This window comes from Nycticebus coucang, chromosome 5 (genome assembly GCF_027406575.1).
Source record: "Nycticebus coucang isolate mNycCou1 chromosome 5, mNycCou1.pri, whole genome shotgun sequence".
Classification (NCBI taxonomy): Eukaryota; Metazoa; Chordata; class Mammalia; order Primates; family Lorisidae; genus Nycticebus; species Nycticebus coucang.
In genome coordinates, this window is record NC_069784.1 from 93,944,310 (window position 1) to 93,955,969 (window position 11,660).

The 11,660-nt window shown below is 31.9% G+C and overlaps 1 protein-coding gene across 2 annotated transcripts in view; it reads left to right on the forward strand.

Moving 5' to 3' along the window:
• The window catches only part of KPNA5 (karyopherin subunit alpha 5), a 53,836-nt gene extending 42,577 nt beyond the window's left edge, over positions 1 to 11,259 (forward strand). Inside the window, exons 12-14 of one of the 2 annotated variants that reach the window (XM_053592259.1) lie at positions 287 to 414; positions 4,234 to 4,412; positions 7,840 to 11,259. In XM_053592259.1, coding sequence (XP_053448234.1) covers positions 287 to 414; positions 4,234 to 4,412; positions 7,840 to 8,027 — 495 coding nt within the window. In that variant the 3' untranslated portion in view covers positions 8,028 to 11,259. Of the gene's footprint in view, positions 1 to 286; positions 415 to 1,552; positions 1,583 to 4,233; positions 4,413 to 7,839 lie in introns of those variants that run through there. The other variant, XM_053592260.1, reaches the window with a different exon arrangement.
• Positions 11,260 to 11,660: the final 401 nt, after the last annotated feature.

Sequence of the window (11,660 nt, forward strand, 5' to 3'; positions counted from 1 at the left end):
GTCTTGTCAAGCTCCTTGTATCAGTAATTACTTATTCATTTTGATGGCCTTATGCTTTATAATCTCTGAAATTTATATTGTCCTATTATTTTCTCCAGTCTTTAAAAAGCTAATTTCCTTTTAAAAAGGAAGATGTTAATGTTTGTTGAACAAATTAAAAATAAAACACTTGCAAAGTTATTTCCAAAAACCTTAAATTTTAAAGCCAGTGGGTTTCAAGACTCCTGTACTTGGTAGAAGCAGTGTTTGTACTGATTATGCTATGTATCATTTTTCGTCCTCTCAGGCAGTTATAGATGCAAATATTTTTCCTGTTTTGATTGAGATTCTTCAGAAAGCAGAGTTTCGCACCAGAAAAGAAGCAGCTTGGGCTATAACTAACGCAACATCAGGAGGCACTCCGGAGCAGATAAGGTGTGATACAGATTTTTTTTAATTATTTTTTTAAATGCAAATCAGACAAAATTAGAAATAAAACATACTGTTTATTTATTGATGAAACTAAAACAGTATTTCTAAGTATTTCTAAGTTTGATAAGCATGTTTAGTATGAAGTGACAGTGTTTGTTATATCAGGTATAGCATTTATTTATAATGTTTTTTAAATTTAAATTATAATTAATGTCATTATCATTGCCAGGCTATTTATAAAAAATCAGAGATTAAAAATCTGACTAAGAACAATCTGTTAATTTGCAATGTACACTATCATGAGCCTGAGATGTTTTTTGAACCATTAACATTGCAAAAATGTAGCTTTATTATGTAGAAATGGCTAATAAATTTCAACATCTAAATATTTTAAATAATATTGATGGTGACATTTGTTTATATAGTGATGGTCTATTCCTAATTGGTTGTCAGCCTTTCTTGTGCATAGTATCTTACTTTTATTTTTCTGCTGGTTAACTTTTTTTTCTTTTTCACATTAAGTGTAGGCTTTTATCAGTTGTTTGTTTTACTGACAGCATAAATAGTAGGTATATAGGCTTTTATGTTAGTCTGGTTACACATTCTGCTCCCGCAGTAAAAATTGCATGGTCTTTTTTTTTGTTTTTCTTTTTTTTTTATTAAATCATTGCTGTGTACATTAGTATGCCGAAGTCATTTAACCTCTCTACAGTTTCTTCATTTTTTAAAATGAGTTCAAAGAGACAGTACCTCACGGTAGTACAGTCTACTGTCCATATCCTGCGGTTCCGTATCTGTGGATTCAATCAACTGCAGATCAAAAGTACTAAAACCCATGATTAAATAACAGTACAACAATAAAAGTAATACAGTTAAAAAAACAAGAGTACGAGGTCTGACAATTAAGTTCTCAAACTCATCCTAGAAAAAAGTGTTACCTACCTCATTGCTGAATATCACTAAGGTCACCTTCAGAGTACATCCCTTGGGAAGCTATGCACCAATGCCAGCACCTAATTCATCCTTGAAAGCAATTTTGGAAATCTTTTTCTGGAATGGCCATTAGAGCTGTCGTCATGATACCCTTGATGTCCTGAATATCATCAAAATGTCTTCCTTTCAACATTTCCTTTATCTTCAGGTAAAAGAAAGTCTTTGGGAGCCATATTAGGTGAGTAGGGAAGGTGTTCCAATGCAGTTATTTGTTTGCTGGTTAAAAACTCCCTTACAGACAGTGCTGTGTGAACTAGTGTATTGTCGTGATACAAGAGACAGATTATTCTCATGCCAAGATCTTCAGTTAAGATTTTCCTGTTTCTCTATGAATGTTTACTTGGTCTGCTATGCTTCTCATAATCAACTGATTGTTTGATTGTTTGATTGTGTGTCAATCAAATCAATTGACACACAATTTGATGGATTTTTACTATATTTTCATCAGTTCTCTTTACTGACCACTTTAACCTTTTTTTATTTAATCAGCGAAGCTTTCTCTCCTCTCAGAAAAAACATTTAATCCATTTGTACTCCATGATTTTTTTTTTTTTTTTTTGCAGTTTTTTGCCGGGGCTGGGTTTGAACCCACCACCTTCGGCATATGGGGCTGGCGCCCTACTCCTTTGAGCCACAGGCGCCGCCCAACACCATGATTTTTTTTCATGGCATTAACCCTATAAACTTGGACTTCATGTTTCATATCCCCATTTTCAGTTCTACTCTTGCCAAATATAACAGGAAATTTAATCTTTGTTCATTGCTTTAATTCAAGCTGTGACATTCTTGCAGTGGCATCCCAAAACATGCAACAATAATGAATCCCCCTAGGCAAGACACCACCGCATTTCAACACAAACACAGCTATAAGACACTGATATACCAAGGTTATGAAACCTTCCTGAGTTGTTTGCAGCTGTGCTAACATAAGTGCACAGTGGCAAGTTCACAAACTTAATTGTCTGACTTCGTATGTATTTAAAGTGTTCAGCATAGTGCCTAACCATATTAAATTCTCAACTAAAGATAGCTGTTGTTATCCTTCGTAATCATCATAATTTTTATTATCTGTGTTGATTCCTAAGTCTCTTATTATCATGAGCTTTTACTCTTATTTATCTCCTGTAGCAAAGTTTGACTTGGCACCTCTATAAAAACCTAACTTCCTACAGAATCTTCTTGTTCTGAGGATTCCTTCGTGTTTTTAGATTTCTTGAATTGACTATTTAGGAAATATTTTCTAATAAATATTTTTTATTTTATAAAACAAGAAGTCAAAATACAATGGTACTTTACAAATTAATTATATGATTTTGAAATCTGTTATGAGATTATTGTCTTTTATTGCCTTCATTTGTACTATTTCTCTTAAATTTATCTCTATGTTAATATCTTTTCCTGGTTTTTATTTTCCATTCCACTTTTTTGCTTTTATCAATACTTCCATTTCATTTCTGTCATGAATGTAAGCAGAATAAATAAGATTTTTCCTTTGTTTCTTTGTTATATTTTTTAATGCTATGATTATTTTTATCTACTTTGAACTGAAAGTTACCTGCAAACAGTTGTGTTTTTTTAATCCGTTTTATATATTATTCCTTTATCTTATTAGTGTGGATTAAGTACCCAAACTGAAATGATTTTTTTTCTAACCATTCTTTTTTATATGTGGGGAAAAAAACCTCAGTCTCAGATTAGATTCTGTATGCATACCACTACTACTTGCTGAGTGCTTACTCTTGCCAGTTGTTGTGCTAAGTAAATTACTGAGTACCAGAAATGTACCAGGTACTTTAACCTATTTCATAATATTTCCTTTAACCTCATAACTGAAATAGTTACTCATGCAACAAATATATTTGATCAGTTATGGTATGGTATATGGCAAGTGAGTATTCCACTCAGGGTTTGTACATTTTTTTGAAAGGGATAGGAACATTTATAAAATGCCTGTTGGGTTATCACAACAGCCCCCTAAAGTTGGTACTATCATTATCCCCATTTTAGAAAGGGGAAACTGAGACAAAGCAGTTGCTCAGGGTCACACAATTAATAAGTAGAATTGAGACGTAAAAGCATATGGTCTGGCCTCAGAGCAGGTTTCTACCTTTTGTCCTTAATAAGGACCTATTGCCCAGTGAACACACCAGTTACTTCACTTATAGAGACTGGAAAAGCAGCTAATAACAACTAGAAAAAGACAAAGCATTAGGAAATGAATGAAATATTTTTGTGCAAATTATTCACAAGATGGCCTGTTTTGTTCCTAGAGGCTTCTGCATTAAGTTCCTAGAGGCAACTCAGCATTATGTTTCAGAACATTAGCTATTAATTGTTTTTGTGAGAAATTTCTTAAACTTTTAAGTGTCCCTTCTCCCTTTCTCTTAATTTCTGCCTCCATACGTGTGATATAGACTCTCCTTTAAAAGAAAAACAAAACCTTTGAACCCATTATTCTTAATGCTCGTATACCATCCATAAACAAGCCCAAGTACCAATTTCCTTGTGTGTGTATGTTGTAGTATTTGCAATACCATTTATTCCTAATTGTGTTAATTTAGAAAAAAGGAAAGAAGGCTTTCAAATTCCTATGTAAATAAAAATTTAAATTTTTTTAATATTTGAGTTTGTATAGGAATACTTTTCTTAATTACTTCCGTAACATTTCACTGTGAAGAATATTTTTCATGCCTTGCTATAAACATTATTTAAGTCTTTTTTTTTATTATTAAATCATAGCTGTGTACATTAATGCAATTATGGGGTACAGTGTGCTGGTTTTATTTAAGTCTTTTTTCTTCCCATTTCTCTTTTATAATTACTCTGAAGGTATTTGGTAGCTTTAGGCTGCATTAAGCCACTATGTGACCTTTTGACTGTTATGGACTCCAAAATAGTCCAAGTGGCTTTAAATGGACTTGAAAATATTTTACGTCTTGGAGAACAAGAATCTAAGCAGAATGGAATAGGCATTAATCCATACTGTGCTCTCATTGAAGAAGCATATGGTAAGCAATCAGTTAAAAATTTGTAATTATACTAAATTCATAATACCTGTTATAGGTGTTTTCCTCTTCAATTCCATAAAGATCTTTTGATGTAAAAGCAGTATAATATTTTAAAATTTTTTAAAATGTTACTCATGACTTTATTACTCTAAAAATTCGTGTTTATCATTTTCCTTTGTTTTTATGTTGTCCTTATGCACAGATACTTTACATTGATTTAATTATATGTATAGGGTTGTGTTCTGCTTTTTAACGTTACGGCAATTTTATAATAGCCACGTAATGTTATATGAAGTGCAGTTTTAGCTGTTTGAGCACAGATTTAACCATACACCTGTTGTTGACCTTTGACTTGTTTTGGTTTGTTTATTGCTTGATATAGCTAAAATAACCATCTTTCAACATACAAATTTGTTCCTTCTGTAGAATTAATATCTTGGGATAAGTTTTATGGAATTTATTTAGGAGTATTAGGCATTTTTTTTTTTTTATTGTTGGGGATGATTCTTTGAGGGTACAGAGAACCAGGTTACATTGATTGCATTTGTTAGGTAAATAATTATGTCCTGCCTCCAAGAAGTATGTCACACACCATGGCCCTGCCCCCACTTACTTCTCCCTGCTCCCTCATTCCCCCAGCCCACTCCCCCATGTACTAGGTTATCTATTATCCTCATATTAGAATTGAGTACATTGGATTCTTGCTTCTCCATTCTTGTGATGCTTTACTAAGAAGAATGTGTTTCATAGCCGGGCGTTATAGCGGGTGCTTGTAGTCCCAGTTGCTGGGAGACTGAGGCAAGAGAATTGCTTAAGCCCAAGAGGCTGAGGTTGTTGTGAGCTGTGACATCACAGCATTCTACCCACAGGGCAACAGCTTGAGATTTTGTCTCAGAAAAAAAAGAAAAAAAGAAGACTGTGTTTCAACTCCAACCAGGTTAATACAAAAGCTGTGAAGTCTTCATCATTTATAGTGGCTGAATAGTGTTCCATGGTGTACATATATCACAATTTGTTAATTCATTCTTAGATTGGTGGGCATTTAGGTTGTTTCCATAGTTTGGCAATTGTAAATTGAGCTACAATAAACAGTCTAGTGTAAATGTCCTTATGATAAAAGGATTTTTTTTTTCTTATGAGTAGATGCCCAGTAATGGGATTGCAGGATTAAATGGGAGGTCTAGTTTGAATTCTTTAAGGATTCTCCATACTTCCTTCCAAAAAGATTGTATTAGTTTGCAGTTCCACCAGCTGTGTAAGTGTTCTTCTCTCTTAACATCCACACCAGCATCTGCAGCTTTGAGATTTTGTGATATGGGCCATTCTCACTGGGGTTAGGTTATATCTTAAGGGTGCTTTTATTTGCATTTCTCTTATAATTAGGGATGAGGAGCATTTTTTCATGTTTATTAGCCATTTGTCTATGTTCTTTAGAGAAAGCTCTATTCGTTGATATAAGGGATTGTTGGCTTTTTTATGTTGATTAATTTGAGTTCTCAAGGCACAAGATTTTTTTAAGTTTTATTATGTCTTCTCATTTTGCTTTCCCAAAGCCTATGGCTTGACATTGTCACTGGCACCATATGAGTCTGTTCCACAGCCTCATACTTGTTCTGTGATTTTGATGATTTAGCAGATGTAAGATGGTATCACCAGGATGCTTTTATGTGCCTTACTTGGTTTATTTCATATAGAGGGAGTTATGTATTGTCCATATGTTAATGTACTTCCTCATCCAAATTGCATATTTATTTTTACTTTGTCTACTTACCTATTAAACTGCTATGTTTACAAAAACATTTTGAATTTTTTTTTTTTTTTTTTTGAGACAAAGTCTCACTCTGTCACCATGGGTATAGTGACATAGGGTCATAACTCAAACTCCTGGTTTTAAGTGATCCACCTGCCTCAGCCTCCCCAGTACCCAGGACTGTGGGTGCCTACCACAACACCCAGCTGTTTTTTCTATTTTTAGTAGAGACAGGGTCTCACTCTTGCTCTGGCTGGTCTTGAACCCCTGAGCTCAAGCAATCCTCCTACCTCACACTCTTAGAGTGCTAGGATTATAGGTGTAAACCACCATGCCTGGCTTTGAATTCATTTTATTTTACAGTTTTTTTTTTTTTTTCATCTTTTTTTGCAGTTTTTGGCTGGGGCAGGGCTTGAACCCGTCACTGCTGGTATATGGGGCCGGCGCCCTACACACTGAGCCACAGGCGCCGCCGTACAGTTTATTTTGATATGGCATTTCCCCTAGTCTTTTTTTTTAATTTTAATGAAACAAACCATGCTCATTTATATTTAATAAATAACTCAGTGTAATCTTCTGTTCCTTCAAGGTTTACAAAGTCATTGCCCTCAGAGAAATTTGATAAAAATTATTTTTTTGATTTCTGATTAGATTCTTAAAACATTTAACTTAAATCATAAGGAGTTCATTTTAGGAAAAGACATGAATCTAAACTGAATTTTTTTTAAAGTTACTTGCATAAAATATTCACTTTCATGTATTAAATTTTCTTATATTGTATGACTGATTCAGACATTTATTTATGAACCTTAAACAAAGCCTGGGTTATTGATGAATTGTATAATGTCACTGATTAAGAAACTACATAAATGTAAGAAATCAATCACTAATTTAGGAATATTTCCTTATTGTAGTTATTATTTTGACGCTGAATTAGCCTAGGGTTTATGCTACTCTGTACAGATTTGGTTCAGATATGACTACTTTGCTCATACTGTCTTAGAAATTCTAAAATAGTCCAATTGAAGTAGTTTATCTGTAATTAGGTGAAAAATATTTTCAGTATTACATAGACTTAACTGTGGAGTTTTTAAATAATAAAATAGATTGCTATAGATTCTCTTTATCCTTTCAAAATAAGGTTTTACACTTATAAATAATGTTTCTAGTCAATCACACAAGCAGCTATATGCATTGTTTTCTTATGAAAAAGAGTCTGATTTGCAAATACTATGCATTTATTCTGTATTATTCTCTGGCTCAGCATGGTTTGGTTTGTTCATTTAATTTGTTTTGTTGCTTTCCCTTTTTTTTTTTGTTATTTAGCATAATTACTCTGGAAAGGGGCTATGAAATTTATTAATCTAAAACTGTCACTTTACACTCAGAAAGTACAGATGAACTGAACCTACTTAGTTGAGATCACACAGCCTTCAGAGTGGTATTTGTGATCTTCCTACTCCCAGGCCTGTGGTCTCTCTTCATATCACGCTGCCCCATATTCTCATTCTTGAATTATAAGGCATAAGTGTTGGCCATCAATATGTGCAAAAATTAGATAAAAAAGCAGTCCTGTCAACAGTGTAGTGATAGATGTTGTTGATTTATTATTTTCATTTAAATATATAGTGAAATTTTAATAAAAGTTTGTTTATATACATACGCTTTGTGTAATAGGTCTGGATAAAATTGAGTTTCTGCAAAGCCATGAAAATCAGGAAATTTACCAAAAGGCTTTTGATCTGATTGAACATTATTTTGGTGTAGAAGATGATGACCCCAGTATTGTACCTCAGGTGGATGAAAATCAACAACAGTTTGTATTTCAGCAGCAGGAAGCACCAATGGATGGATTTCAACTTTAACTTGGTGGAGGAAAAAAAAAATAATGGCCGAAAAGGGTAGCTTTGGATATCTCTTCTTTGTTGCCAGTGTTAGTAGGAAATTGTTGTTTTTTTACATATACTAGAAAAGGAAGAATTTGATGCACTATTATAAAGCAAAACAAAACAAAACGAAAGTTTCCGTTCAGTCACGACCTTTCTTTGTAGTTTGTTGTTGTATGTGCCTGTATTTATGTCTCTTATTGTTTGGATTTTCGTATCTATATGTGAACAATTAAATACATTATGCAATTATTTAATAGTTTAAGCTTGAAAAGAGAACTTCGGTAAAGTATTAATAATTCTGAATTTTTCAAGTATTCTGGAAAACTGCACATTAGCGGTATAGCTGTTGATAATTGCATTTTGGTAGTTAAGTCTTACACATCCAATCTTTACTAAATCTACCTCTATCTTGAAGCAAAAAACAAAAACGAAAAAAGCTTCAGAAGCATGACATATATAACAGCTAAATTACAATGTGAAAGCATTTATTACCTTAAATTATAAATCACTGTGCTGTAGATTATACTTTGCAGGAAAAAAATTACAACAGAAAACCTATAACATTTATTTGTGAAAAACAGAAAAAGTATTGTACTCATAATCAGTTAAAATGTGGCAATTGTGAAGAGAGAAGCTGTTCTTCATGTTGAACACATTAAAAAGATTATTAAGAATTTCAATATTTGTGTTTTTAACATATAAATGCTATTATATTAATATATTTTGTATTTCAACCAAATATGCCACCATTTTCGAAATAGTGTTTTATTATTTTTTCACTGTTCACTTTAAAGAGCATCATGATAGAGATGCCATCATGAATCTAAAGTAGTGCTGCATATCTAAAATAATACTGTAATTATTTCTCTGATTTTTCAGAAGAGTAGTGAAAAGCTTCCTTTCTGTACAATAATAAATGTAGATACTTCAATGATCGAATTATCATGAAGAAATAACCTTGTTATGTATTGAATTTTATTAAATGCATTTAACATTTGGTTACTACATGATGATAATGAAAATTAGGTAGCATTCTATAACATGGTTGAAATCTATATTAGAATTTTTTCTTTTATAGAGGGTCATACTGCTGCTTGTTATGAATCATGTTTTAGATTACATTTGTATCAGATTGGTCAATAGAATGTGTTTTATGAATTAACAACAAAATCCTCTTTGAACTATGAAAGTTTAAAAGAAAGATTTCAATAGAAATATATATATTTATTTATAGATACATATACGTGTGTGTATGTTACTCTCACAGCTTCATAGAATTTCTAAGCAGATTATGGTACTGTTGAACTAAGTCTTTTAATTTATAGTTATATGCAGGCTATTTACATTTCTGATTATATACCTAGCATACTTATTTAAAACTTAGTTTACAGCTCTTTTAAAATGATAACTAAAGCAATTTTGATATGATTCATAATCTATTCTGTAAAGAGTTCATTTATGATGGCATTTATAATGTTTCTGCTGGAAATCAGAGGCATATTCCAAGAGGAAAATGTATATAGGAATACTTTTAAATTGTGTGACACTTTGTAAATTACATATCATGAAACTAAGCTTCTGGCAAGACAGAGAAACCTACAACTGTAAAATACAGGTTTAAATGGTGTCCATAATGCTGTGTGCATCTGCCAACCCTTTTTTATACTGTTAAGTTGAAGATTGTAGCTGTGCTCTTTTTAAGTAGTGAAAGTTACATAGTTGAGTATAAAAAGTTTTTCTTTTTCATTATATATTAAAAAGTAAACAGGGTAGTTAAAGATTACCAAATTGATGGCAAAATTATCAGATAAACACTTTTTTGTGGTACAGATGGTTCTAAGTATCAGGTGACAGGGTACTCTTTCTAATCAATTGAAATTGATAATGCAGCATAATTCATAAACTAACCAGCTGTGCCTGCTTTTATTTTGATTACCCCAAAGTTACTATAATAAATCTCCAAGCCAAATTTTTCAAACAAAATAGTTCTTATAGAAGAAATAATATATGTTGTGTGTGCACACACATAGAATGACCTGTGAGGGGAGACTTTAAAACTTTTGCCAGTAAAACAAACGTATCTCTAAGTACAGAATTTGACATACTTTATAAGCATTTAAATATAAAGTTATATTTGATCTTTTGGATTTTTTTTGGTAATTAATATTATATATTTGAATGCAAAGGATACTGTCTACTAGTTGGGACCAGCTCTAGGCCTGGTATTGTATTTATTGGATCAGGCTAACAATATTTTGTTACTACATTTTTTAAAAAAATATGACTACTCTTTTCAAACGTACCATTTAAAAGGGTCTGAAATGTGTTTTCATTATTCTTTACTGGCCCTTATGGAAAAACAAAAATCTTTTCTTACTTTTCCAAGATTTGTTATATTTAAAGCTAGGAGAAACTGTGTCAAAAAATTAATAAAATGTGGTATAAAGGAGAATGCATGCAGCATTACTGCAAATCCAGGAAAATACTTGAAATAGTCCTTATCCTTTATTTAATTAAATTTGATGTGTTATTGTATTTGAATTTGAATTTCTACTGGTTAATCTATGCACTTTTGCCTGCTTGTTTATATTTACAAGTACTTGATTCACTGGCCTGGTCTTCTTTACTATAAGTTTTATTTTGAAAAATTGTTTTAATTTTTAGTGTTCTTAAATTTTACTGTCATTTCTTCACTTACTGGTAGCACCAGAACAAGAAAGCAGAAAAAAAAAAAAAAGTAATAAAATCTTCTGCTTCAGAAATAACATCATTTGGTAACTGTAAAACCTATTCGCAGTTAAAGGTAGATTTATTGGACAAAAGTCTAAAAGAAGCATATAATGCCTTTCTCTTTATATTTTTCTTCTTTAAAGAAGGGGCATTATGGAAAAAATAAATATAAAAAGTCTTAGTGAATTTTTGTTATTCTAAATTTAATCTACTGGCTGCTTAATTGTGAAACTCTGAAATCAGATAGTTGTCAACCTTTATTCGTTTTTATTTATATAGCATTACTGTTTTATGAAATGTGACATTTTAGGAGCCAATGTAATAGGGCTCTAAAAACAGATAGTATGTCTTCAAATTCTGACTTGGCGGGTAAGATGAGGGGAAGATATTCTTACCTAAGTAAACCAACATTTGAGCAGTATGCAATATTATGAACTGTTACGGCACTATATTAAAAATAATAAAATACTATTTTACAGTTGCATTTATTTAAATGTGTCTGTTTCATTTCGGCTCACTTAGGATTATGTATTCCTAACAGGAAGCAAAAGCAAGTGCCATTATTGGTTAAATACCAGCAAAGAAGAGAGAACAGAGTAATAAAAGATACTTTGGCAATCGAAAACTAGACTGAAAAAGAGAAAACAAAAACAGACAAATAGCAAGATGATAGATCTAAACTCAGTTCCATTAATAATCACAATAATTGTTAATGATTTAAATATGCCAGTTAAAGGTACAGAGATTGTCAGAATAAAAAAGCAAGACCCATATCTTGTCTACAAGAAACCATTTTATAAAGAAGCAAATTGATTAAAAGGATGGAAAAAAGATGTAACACGTGAACATAAATCAAAAGTAAGTTGGAGTGCTCGTATT